The sequence below is a fragment of the Anticarsia gemmatalis genome, chromosome 11 (genome assembly GCF_050436995.1).
Source record: "Anticarsia gemmatalis isolate Benzon Research Colony breed Stoneville strain chromosome 11, ilAntGemm2 primary, whole genome shotgun sequence".
NCBI classification, from domain to species: domain Eukaryota; kingdom Metazoa; phylum Arthropoda; class Insecta; order Lepidoptera; family Erebidae; genus Anticarsia; species Anticarsia gemmatalis.
In genome coordinates, this window is record NC_134755.1 from 12994102 (window position 1) to 13005571 (window position 11470).

The 11470-nt window shown below is 35.6% G+C and overlaps 1 protein-coding gene across 1 annotated transcript in view; it reads left to right on the forward strand.

Moving 5' to 3' along the window:
- LOC142976481 (synaptic vesicle glycoprotein 2C-like) overlaps positions 1-8900 on the forward strand; it is a 30291-nt gene extending 21391 nt beyond the window's left edge. Inside the window, exons 3-11 of the mRNA XM_076119876.1 lie at positions 2028-2190; positions 2568-2689; positions 3045-3280; positions 4057-4208; positions 5330-5477; positions 5916-6032; positions 6603-6769; positions 8225-8352; positions 8792-8900. Coding sequence (XP_075975991.1) covers positions 2028-2190; positions 2568-2689; positions 3045-3280; positions 4057-4208; positions 5330-5477; positions 5916-6032; positions 6603-6769; positions 8225-8352; positions 8792-8847 — 1289 coding nt within the window. The 3' untranslated portion in view covers positions 8848-8900. The remainder of the gene's footprint in view (positions 1-2027; positions 2191-2567; positions 2690-3044; positions 3281-4056; positions 4209-5329; positions 5478-5915; positions 6033-6602; positions 6770-8224; positions 8353-8791) is intronic.
- Positions 8901-11470: the final 2570 nt, after the last annotated feature.

Genomic DNA, 11470 nt, shown 5'->3' on the forward strand with positions numbered 1-11470 from the left:
ACCTCAAATTATGACTCAGGTCTAAAACTTAATATTATGACTTACCCTCAAATTTCGGTTGGCAACTGTGAATTAATAATGAAGTTGATTTAAAACAATAAAAAAATGTTTTTTTAAATATTTTTAAGTACCACGACTAACGTCGTAAAAAATTGCATCTTTCCGGTATGTAAATTCCTAGCCACGCATAAGGTAGTAACCCGACGTAACTTGAAGGTAAGACAACTTTAGTCTACGCATATCGTCGTAACTCGTCGTAACTCTATAATATAATACCTGCATCCCTACGCATATAGTCGTAAGTATATAATTTCAGTATTTTTACATTAATTACAATTCATTTTCTACCAATGCTGTTTGTATAAAGATGATATGTGGGTACCACTAATTATAAGCGTCATTATAATGAAAATTTCTTTCACTTTTTTAAGTTATGACAAAAGTAAACTTTAAACGCCCGTACTGTAAACTTGCCTTATTTTGTATACGACCTTATGCGTTGTTGCTGTCGAAACGTGTCACAAGTGCCTGAAAGAGATCCTGGTCCAGGAAAGAGCTAATGAAGGGTAACCTTCCATTGTCACTGAAGTGAAAGCTCGTCGACATGTTTATACCTACTACCCGTCCTTACCTACGCTGCCCAAACATGGTCCCTTACGGAAAACCAGAAAGAGCCAGAGAGCGATGGAGCATAGTATATTATGCGTCAAAAGAACAGATCACGTCCGAAATTCTATACTGCGCTCCCAAACTCGCATAGCCGATGTAAGGGAGAAGACCGCCTGGCTGAAATGGAACTGAGCCGGCCACATTATACATATGCATTCGGAAAGGTGGACCCGCATATCTACCAACTGGATGCCAGGAGATGGTCATAGCAGACGAGGGAGACTTAAATGGAGATGGCGGGATGATCTAGACGCATTTGAAAAGAACTGGTCGGATCTGGCCCTGAAAGAGGAATTTGAAAGGAAAGGGTGCCTCTTTACTTTGCCTGCATCAAAATGTATTATTTTATTTTTAAAATTGTAACGAAATCCAAAATTATTATCATACCAAACGGTCATATTTCTGGCCTTCCCATTCTAGCACGCTAAAAATGATTATTTATTCCACAATAATTTAATGCAAAAAGGACGTATTTCAAAATATGCTACTGTTATATTACAAAATATAATAACAAATACTAGTGTTTGAATGCAAAACGGTCGTTTTCAGAAATATGGCACTTTTGTATTACAAAATATGGTAACAAATACTAAATATGGCAGTTTTGTATTGTAAAATATAATCACATTAACTTGAAATTTTGCACCCAACACAGACATATTTTGGATTGTGGCACTTTTTCATGCAACTGACGAGCATTTGCGTTGAATCTCCGGGCGCAACTCACAAAGTGTCTGTTTTGCACTGACATTACCTGTCAAAGTGAGCTAATGCAAAAAGGGCAGTAAGTCAGTGCAGCCATAATATAAGCAAAAATGATGGGGGTTTTTTTTTCACTATAAAATATAGTCGGTTCAGGTGTCATTTTTGCAATAAAACGATTTTCATTTTTTTTTGAGTTGTGGCCCTTTTGCATTGAAGGAGCGATGTGTGTAAGATGCCTAACTGGCATCATGTGCTTCTCTTTTCCCCAATTTAAGAAGAGTCCGTGTTTAACCATTTAAATCAAAATTCAAGTTCTAAATATGCTATACTTTGTATGCTTAGTAACTAACGTTTGCTTTATTACAATGCATACTTATGTATGTAGTTAGTCATGTAATTTTGCCTCTAGCACCGCTTTAAAAAAAACTTTTGCGAAGTAAGGGCTAAGAACGGTTAAAACACATTTTTTCTATGATCAAATCATTTATTCATTTAGTTCAAGTGCTGACACTTATGATAGTCAATGATACAGAGAGTGAATTTACCGCCAGTTCGGAAGGTAGGGCCAATGAGAAGAGCTGGCAAGAAACTCCTGGCCACTCTTTTTACACACGTACATATAGGTAATAGATTCTTATTTTGTTATTTTCCAGGTATAATAGTAATGTCCTACCCGTGGGGCTACCTCTCCGACACGAGGGGCCGCCGTCTGGTGCTGATGTACGCCATGTGTGGAAGCTTCATCAGCGCGGCTCTCAGCAGCCTCGCGCCTAACTGGCAGATCCTGGCTGCCCTGAGGTTTATCAGTTCAGCTATGTGAGTATACATTGTTAAAATGTTTTGCTTTATTGATCCTTTATTCTAACAATATTTGTACTTCCAAGAAACCAGAATTAGTAGATTTTGTCTTATGCCCATCGTATTCTGCAGGGCTTCCATGAACAAAAATCACATTCGAAAAGTATTATCACGAAAAAAAATAAAGAGAGAAAAAATAACGATTCTAAATCTCATACAACAAGTCTATTTATTTCCTCAATAAAATATTTTTATAAAAAAAAATTTTACTCATTAATGTTTCACTGCTGGGCAAGAGTCTCCTCCCGTATTGAGGGAGGGTTTAGGCCATGAATGAGTTTACCTCGCTGGCCAACGGCGCGTTGGAGATTTTGCATTATATTTTTTTCTTTCAGGTCCAGTGCAGCAGAATCAGCTACATACGCACTCCTTGGAGAATGCTGTGGATCCAGGGTCAGAGCGAAGTACATGCTGTTGATCACCAGTGCATTGATGTTAACTCCAACTTTATATTATAGTAAGTTGGATTTGAGTTATTATATTTTAATCTTCAAACTGCTACGTATCGCAAAAAACAATGAAAGGCGGAATCAATTTTGATTATTTTTTTTCCGACAATTTATTATTTCAGATTAATATCAACGGGAATTGTATATCCAATTATTATTGTAATTTTACTGCAATTATAGCAACAATTTGGGCCCAAAAGTGCAGCTTAAATTCGAAAGAAAATAGTTTAAAATTATCATTAAAATTAGAATATTCCCAATAATCAAATAAAGCTTGTTAAGACAAGACGAATGTGAACCACAAATGTAAATAATCAGATCAGAAAATCTGTACAAATCTAATTTAATCTTCTAATTTTCCAGTAACCGGTTACCTGATCATGAAGCTGGACTTCACAGTCTACCTCCTCGGCATAGTGTACCGTCCGTGGCGTCTCCTGACCTTGCTCATGGCCCTCCCCCTGGGGGTCAGTACCCTGTGCCTGTGGTACTTCAGCGAGAGCCCCAAGTTCCTCGCTAATGTGGGGAGAGGGGACGAGGCTGTGGAAGTCTTGAAGAGGATGTATGTTGTTAATGGGAAGAGTGAAGATAAGTTTCCTGTAAGTAGTCTATTTTGTGATAAAGTATATATTATACTAGCTGACTCGCGCAACTTCGCTTTCGTCACATAAGAGAGAATGGGTCAAAATTTTCCCCGTTTTTGTAACATGGTCGTAGCGTGATGACATATAGCCTATAGCCTTCCTCAATAAGTGGACTACCTAACACTAAAAGATTTTTTCAAATCGGATCTGTAGTTCCTGAGATTAACGCGTTCAAACAAACAAAATCTTCAGCTTTATGATATTAGTATAGATGGAAGTTAATTGACTTTATTGCGTCTTGTGCCACATATAGTAGTGTGTGCGATTACTCATCACGGTCTTGGGTTCGATTCTTGGGCCGAGCAAACCTCTTCTCTTATTAAATAGGATAACATCGTAAATGATTTAACGTCGGTGTTTATCACACAAAATTGCCAAAGATGGTAGGTCAGCAAAAGGTATGCCTCTTGCTTATAACAATATTTCTCAGTCGTACCTATTTCTCGTACCTCATCTACTTCTAGACTAGATTCTAGAGATAAAAATAGCATCTTACAATTGGGATTCATTACTCCGATCCGGTTGAACAATTGAAATGATTCTTTTTAAACCATCGTTACCCGTTTCTACGCTCGAAAGACATTATAAAATGATAAATTGTAGACATATTCACTAGTCATGACTCCACCTCATTAGATAAAACTATACTTGAGTTACTACTACTATAATACTACTACTAGAATACTAGAGTTTTGTTTATAATATTTTTGATATATCTTCTTCTCTTTCAGATAAAACAAATCTTCCTAGAAGATGGTAGTAAGGAAGCAGTGGGAGACTTCTCATTCCGGTCCTTGTGGAACCAGATCGCGCCTCTGTTCAAACCTCCTCTCTTCATCAAGACCTTCCTGCTGTTTTACCTGACATTCGTCACTTATATCGCGTAAGTATTACCCAATGTTGCTTTGTGACGCACATACCTATATTCTGTGTATGTATTAGATAAGAGATTAGAGGCATCATAGCTTACAAATAAGTGTCAGATTTCCCATCTGCTATAGAAAAGAGCAAATGTATGAAAACAACTGTCAAAATTGTATTGGATAGGCTATCTGATACTTATCCCGGAGGGATGAAAGCTGACCGACGTAGCTGTAAGAATGTGGCTAAGGCTTAATGATAAAGGTTTGGGTTTAAGTCCTATCTTATTGCAAAGTTTCTTTGTTGAATGTAATTAATTACCAAAAGCCTATAATTTGATGCTTTCTAAATATCTTGTTTCGGAGATCTTGTTACATGTTGATCCAGAGCCTAATTGTCAGCCGGTTTTTCCAGTAGATAATAATACAAATACAGGTACAATTAGTATTTGTTATAATAATATACTATTCAGGACACGCGCAAGTAACAGCTGTTGCGTGATGATATTAATTTATGGTATTGAACAAGGCTCTGCACAAGGTCCACTCTAGGTCCACACTACTTGTACGTCGTAGTAACTATCACAATGTTAAGAACAAATCATGAATAGTGTTAGATAATGTTTTCATGAGAGTATGGATTGGTGTATGATTTTTAAGGAACTATTATATTCTTAGATTAGTATACTTATTTATTAAAAGACTCAGACTAAAGATTTACTAAAACTCCTGATGAAATTATTTTAGCAACAAATTGATAATATGTACATTATAAAATCCAAACCATTATCAAACAAAATCAATAAAAAATATTCGGTGCCTTTATATACACGCTCTATCGCGGGTGAAACAACAATCGCGCGAGAGAGAGTGAGCGTGAAAAGCGAGAGCAAGGAGAAAGGAAAGAGCGCGCGTCGCGCTCATCTGTCAAGCCCGCGAAGAGCGCGCCGTCTTTCCCGTGCGTAATCTTGTACGCTCCTAAGAACGCGCGATAGAGCGTTTGTATAATGGTGGCTATTGACCTATCATAGAATAAACTGTATTATTACCTAAAAAGTAGACATTATCTATCTTTTTTTTAATCAATATTCAGATTACTTATGACCAAAATGTTTCTTACAACTTCTGTCTCCTTCGTCCCCAGTAACAACAGCTTCGCCATCATCCTGCCGACTATCTTCAACATATTCTTCACGTCGTACGCCACCAGCGTGGAGGGCGCTTCCTTCTGCGATCTCTTCAAGCTCACCAACAGTACTGCTACTGCTGAAGTTGTTATTGATTATAAACAGGTAAGACACTGACGTACTTTAATAGGTAGTAGGTATAAACGATTGATTGTTTTTCTTGTTAGGCAAAATTATTGTGTTAAAGTTTCAAAAACTTTGTGTAAATTCAAGAAGCTTCAGACGTATGCGGAAAATTTTATAAATAGTTTTCCGGAAAAAAAACCACAACCAAGAATATAATAATAATATGTACGATAATGTTATTTTCTGTTACGCCCAGCTCAAATACCACTATTCTGTCACGCATCTATAGAATAACTATTGATTATTAGAGATTAAACCCTAAAACTTTAGTAATTGAGAGTTTGACGTTAAATACGTACTCAAAAATTTGTTCTTAAGGCATTCTTTAGAGGCGCATTTAAATTACGAAAGTGGACATGGTTCATCTTTGAAAATATAATATAATAACAGACTATAAATAAATTATTACTATTTCAGGACATCGCCAACTGCAAGAACGGTATAGAAGACAACACGATCTGGGCGGGATGTGCGCACGGTCTGTCGTTCTTTGTACTCAACGCGCTCATCTCACAGTGCGCCAGTAAGAGAAAGGTAAGGACACCTAACAACACAGTAAAACTTTCAAAACTAGGCGATTTGAACGCTGGTGATAAGCTCCCAAATTTGAATTAACCAATGTAATTTTTCAGTTAGAAATAGATAGATTTTCGTCAATATAACAAAACACTAAATCCACTTTCTATTTTCTTATAGACCTATCCACACTCAAAATTACCGGAAATGCATCTTTTAAACAAGATGTTTAACCAAGGACATCTCAGTTTTAGAAATCTCCATTTACTTTAATGTGTCTGAATCTTTTCTAAAAAGTAATCAACGTACGACGGTTTTAACGAAACAAATCACTATCGAAGATATTCAAAACTAGAGGCCGCCCGCGACTTCGTCCGCGTGTATACCTTCCCGTTTAAATCCCGATCCCACGGGAACTCCGGGATAAAGTAGCCTATGTGTTATTCTGAGTCTTCAGCTACCTACATAACAAATTTCATTGTAATCGATTCAGTAGTATTTGTGTGAAAGAGTAACAAACATCCCTACACACTCATAAACTTTCGCATTTATAATATTAGTAGGATAACACGTACTTTTTATCTCCAGATCCTCACAATAATCGTGCTAGTAATAGCAGCGGCCGCAGCCATCGGCATCGAGAGCACCGGCGAGGCCATCTCCGGCCTGATCCTCTTCTACGTGTTCCTCACCACAGCTATGGTCTTCGGAGTCATATCCTCGTACTTCGTGGACTTGTATCCTACTTCTTATAGGTAAGACATAATCTATACTAATATAATAATCTATACTAATATAATAATCTATACTAATATAATAATCTATACTAATATAATAATCTATACTAATATTATAAAGCTGAAGAGTTTGTTTGTTTGATTGTTTGATTGTTTGATTGTTTGGTTGTTTGATTGATTGATTGATTGTTTGTTTGTTTGTTTGTTTGTTTGTTTGTTTGAACGCGCTAATCTCAGGAACTACTGGCCCGATCAGAAAAAATATTTCAGTGTTAGATAGCCCATTTATCGAGGAAGGCTGTAGGCTATATATTATCACGCTACGACCAATAGGAGCAGAGTACCAGTGAAAAATGTTACAAAAACGGGGAAAATTATGACTCTCTTATGTGACGCAATGATACATTTAACGTGCTAACTACATTTTTTATTTTGAGAATGAAGATTTTTTTGTTACCTTCCAAATAATACATAATACATTATTAATATCACGCTTGTTAAAATTAAATAAGTAGTGTAAGCAGAGGTATACTAAACTCATCCACATTTTGCCATTAACGGTGCCAACATCAAACTTTGAGCTTCTATTGAAAGCATTCTAATATGAATTTGAAAAGACCAATAGTATTTTGTTCGACCTGGAAATCGAACTCGAAACCTAATGATCAGCTGTCGGATGTGCTATCGACCGCGCCATGAAGGAAGTGCCTTAAGAATAATTTTCAAAAACTCTGTGGCAAGCGACATATTCTTGTTCATTTGCATTATAATTGAAACTTTAGATAAATATTATTTTTAGTTATTACAAAAGTGTGAACAATTGAACCAGTCATAACTAAACATATTTATTGTAGAAAACTCCTATTTACCTCGAAAAAACAATTTTTTAGTTTATTCTACGCACTTTTTTACTAAAACAATGCAAAATACAAACAACATACAAACAATTGGTTAATTAACTAAGTTTACTGACGTCAATATATACTTAACGTTTGAAATATTTAAATACTATAGTTAGGTATTTTAATTTCAAATTAATTAGATTTTTTACTTTTTGAATAGGTATTTTGAATTCAAATTTTGAGATATAATTTAGCAGCCCATTCTAGCTTCAGAGTCAGAGAATCATTTACAAAAAAATTACTTCTATGTTCTTTCGTAATATCATAGCCTTTAAGGGTCTCCTAAGGGAATGAGGGCGCGGTTAGGCCTTGAGTCCACCACGCTGGCCAAGTGCGTGTTGGGGATTTTGCCTACCTTCAAATTAAAACTGTTCTAAACAACTCTCAGATATGTTGCATCTCGTTTTTTTCCTTCCCCGTTGAAACAAGTGCTAATTATTTCTAATACACACGTAACTTTGAAAACCGAAGTTTTATTCTAGAAGTAGAAGAAGAGAAACAAAAAAAGTATATTAATATTTTAAAAAGTATAGTAAGTATTACCTTAATAAAACCGTTTGTGTTTTGACAGAGGTATGGTGGCCTGCCTGGGCATGATGGTGGCCAGACTGAGTGCATTCGCCGGTACCAACATCATCAGTGGAGCCATGACTACCAACTGCTCTACAGCGCTCTACGGCGGGGCTGGCATAGTACTTAGTAAGTATAGACAAATTGAATATAGTTACTATAATTTTACGAGCAATATTCGGTCCTTCGTCGGTTTTCCTTTAGTAAATTTTTATTTTTAATAAACCTTACAGTATTGAAAAATATAAAAAAAAACCTGGTTTTTTAAATGCGGATTTCAATAACTCTCATGCATGCAGGGTTTCATTGCAATGTTTTTAATTGCTTTAGTGGTGAATAAAATACGTATTTCGGCTAAAACTCTGTAACATTTCTTTAAGCACTTTTAAAAACTATTTTTAGTAAATCACGTGGTCTTAAAAAAAATTGAGGGAGGTACTAATTTTCATAATTCTATGAAAACCGCTTCGAATAGATAAAAACGCAAAACTAAGCTAAGTATTAACAAAAACTTTCATTATAAAGTTTCTAATGACTTTTTTTAATTCAATGTTATTTTTTATTTCAGGTGGTGCAATCGCAGCCTTCTTTTTACCTTCAGACAGCAGTCTAGCAATTAATTAGTATTTTAGTATTAAGTATTTAAATGTACAAATATATCATTATAGACCAAAAAACGTGTATTCAATTATTCCTAAGTAAATTAGAAAAACTAATGCAAAGCATTAATCATCCGTCATTCCACTCATATGGTTGGGAGTTCGAAACCCAGGCAACACACAAATAACAAGTTATGTGTGTATTAAAAATATTTATCACTTATTCAAACGGTTGAAGAAAACATCGTGATGAAACCTCGTGTGCCTGAGAATTCTTAACAGTTCTTAAAGGTATACTAAGTCCATAACCCGCAAAAGTATTAAAAACCTGCACTTGGTCATCGTGGTAAACTCACAAGCCTAATTTCTCTTTCATGGCCCTACATTTTCCCGAAAGTAAATAAATAAGAATATAAAATATGATCGGTTACACACGGTGATTTGATTCCAAACTAAGTAGACCATGTACTATGCTACCGTCCTCTAACTATAATGCCGGTATACAAGAAGTTGGATTGTAAAATGTTTTTTTTTTAATTTGAAGCAGAAAACCGATTAAACGTAAGTACTAATGTTTGTTCACTTATAAGTGACGACCTACTCCTCAATTATAATAATTACGGTCTAAATTGTGATTTAAAATCGTTCAAAATTCTAATCGACCTTTAAATAATTGTCAGTAAAAAATAAAATATTATACTTCCTGGCACCCATCAAGCTCACGTGTCCGTTCATTTTCCTCTTAAAAAATTTGTATCTACCTATTCTATAAAAAAAATCCAACTCTATATCAATTCATATAGCACTTGTACCATGACACAATACTACTGATAGACACTCCCCAATAATCCATACTAATATTATAAATGTGAAAGTAACTCTGTCTGTTTGTCTGTCTGTTACTCAATCACGCCTAACTACTGAAGCAATTCGCATGAAATAGAGATATTTCGATACCCGACATAGGACATAGGCTTATACTTTTACCCGGAAAAAATAAGGTGGCGGACGAAGTCGCGGGTAAAAGTCGTCGTGGCCGATTTCAGCTTCGGATGCCAGTTTCATTGAAACCAGCCAACGGTGCGGGACTTTGTGCATAATACACAGGTACACTCTTTAATCCTTCACTCTCATAGTCTGGTGGGACGGCTAAACCGACACGACCAGAGAGAGGTCAAGCGCAGGAAGGGCGGCTTTACGTGCTCTCCAAGGCATCCGCTGAGAAAGGATTTTGATAATTTCCACCCCTAAAGGCGTAAAATAGGGAATGAGGTGTTTATCTGAAACTTTCACTCGTAAACCGATCAGGCTGAGACTTTGCTTGCATAAAGCTACTACGACGTTGGCCTCTCCTAAGAAAGGATTTTGATAAATTTTACCCTTTAGAGGATAAAATAGGGGATAATCTTCTTAGATTTTCGACTGACTGATCTGGAATGAACGTGGATTCACAAATAGTATACTTTTCACTACGGGAAATCTTTTCAGGCAGGCGGAAGCTAGTAATAATATAAATAGAACTTTAGTTTAGCATAGATTTTTAAGAATTTACTGGCAAAAGAACATTATTTTATTATTATTTATATTACGTAACAACCGAAACAACTCAGGTATCGTGTGATGATCAAGATTTAATACGTAAGTAAACCTATTGTTAAAGTTACAGTAAAAAGTGAGACACACAAAAACTCTTTCCCATTCAGTTTCAGTTTATAATAACTTTTGTATGAACAGGTGTTTTATTTTCAACTAATTGTTGACGCAAAAAGACTCATTTATTTTGAAAACTACATAAACTATTATCTTTTAAACTACCTGTCGTGTAGTGCTTTTTTTGACTAGATGACCCGCGCAACTGCGCTTGCGTCACATAAGAGAGAATGCGTCATAATTTTCCCCGTTTTTGTAACATTTCTCGTTGCTACTCCGCTCCTATTGGTTGTAGCTTGATGATATACATATTATTATAGCCTATAGCCTTTCTCAATAAATAATTTTTCAAATCGGGTCAGTAGTTTCTGAGATTAGCGCGTTCAAACAAACAAACTCTTCAGCTTTATAATATTAATATAGATTTTTTTACGTCTAACTACCTAATACTGTTCATGAGATGAAGCCTAGAGACAGACAGACAGACAGCGAAGTCTCAGTTATAGCGTCCCATTATTTTGTTAAAAAAAATTGCAGCTAATTTGTAACCTACATTATTTTAAAGTTTAGCGATTTTACACTAACGCCTGATTCTGAATTTGACACAGATAAACAGTGATGCAATTGTTTGCTCAGAGTAAACGTTAAAAAAGTATAGATTTGTAAAGCCGATATTAGTTTACCATTTAAATAATGTTGAAGTAGCCTAGAGTTTAGTTTAATTCTACTCTGTGTGCAGTTGTTTCATTCTTATATCGCTATCTATCGAAAACTGATCAGCGCCTCTACCGGGCGTCGTAGGAACTATTTTGGCAGTACATTTTAAATGGCAACTCTTGATAGAAACGGCTATAGAGAATTGCGCTACAGGACCTATAGCGCAATTTTCTACGAGATATTTCCTGTAAATTAAAATAATTTACACAATTTGATGACACTTCGTCATTATCACGTAATTTTAATTGTTGGAAAAGCAATTGTTTACTTTCAAGAAGAAT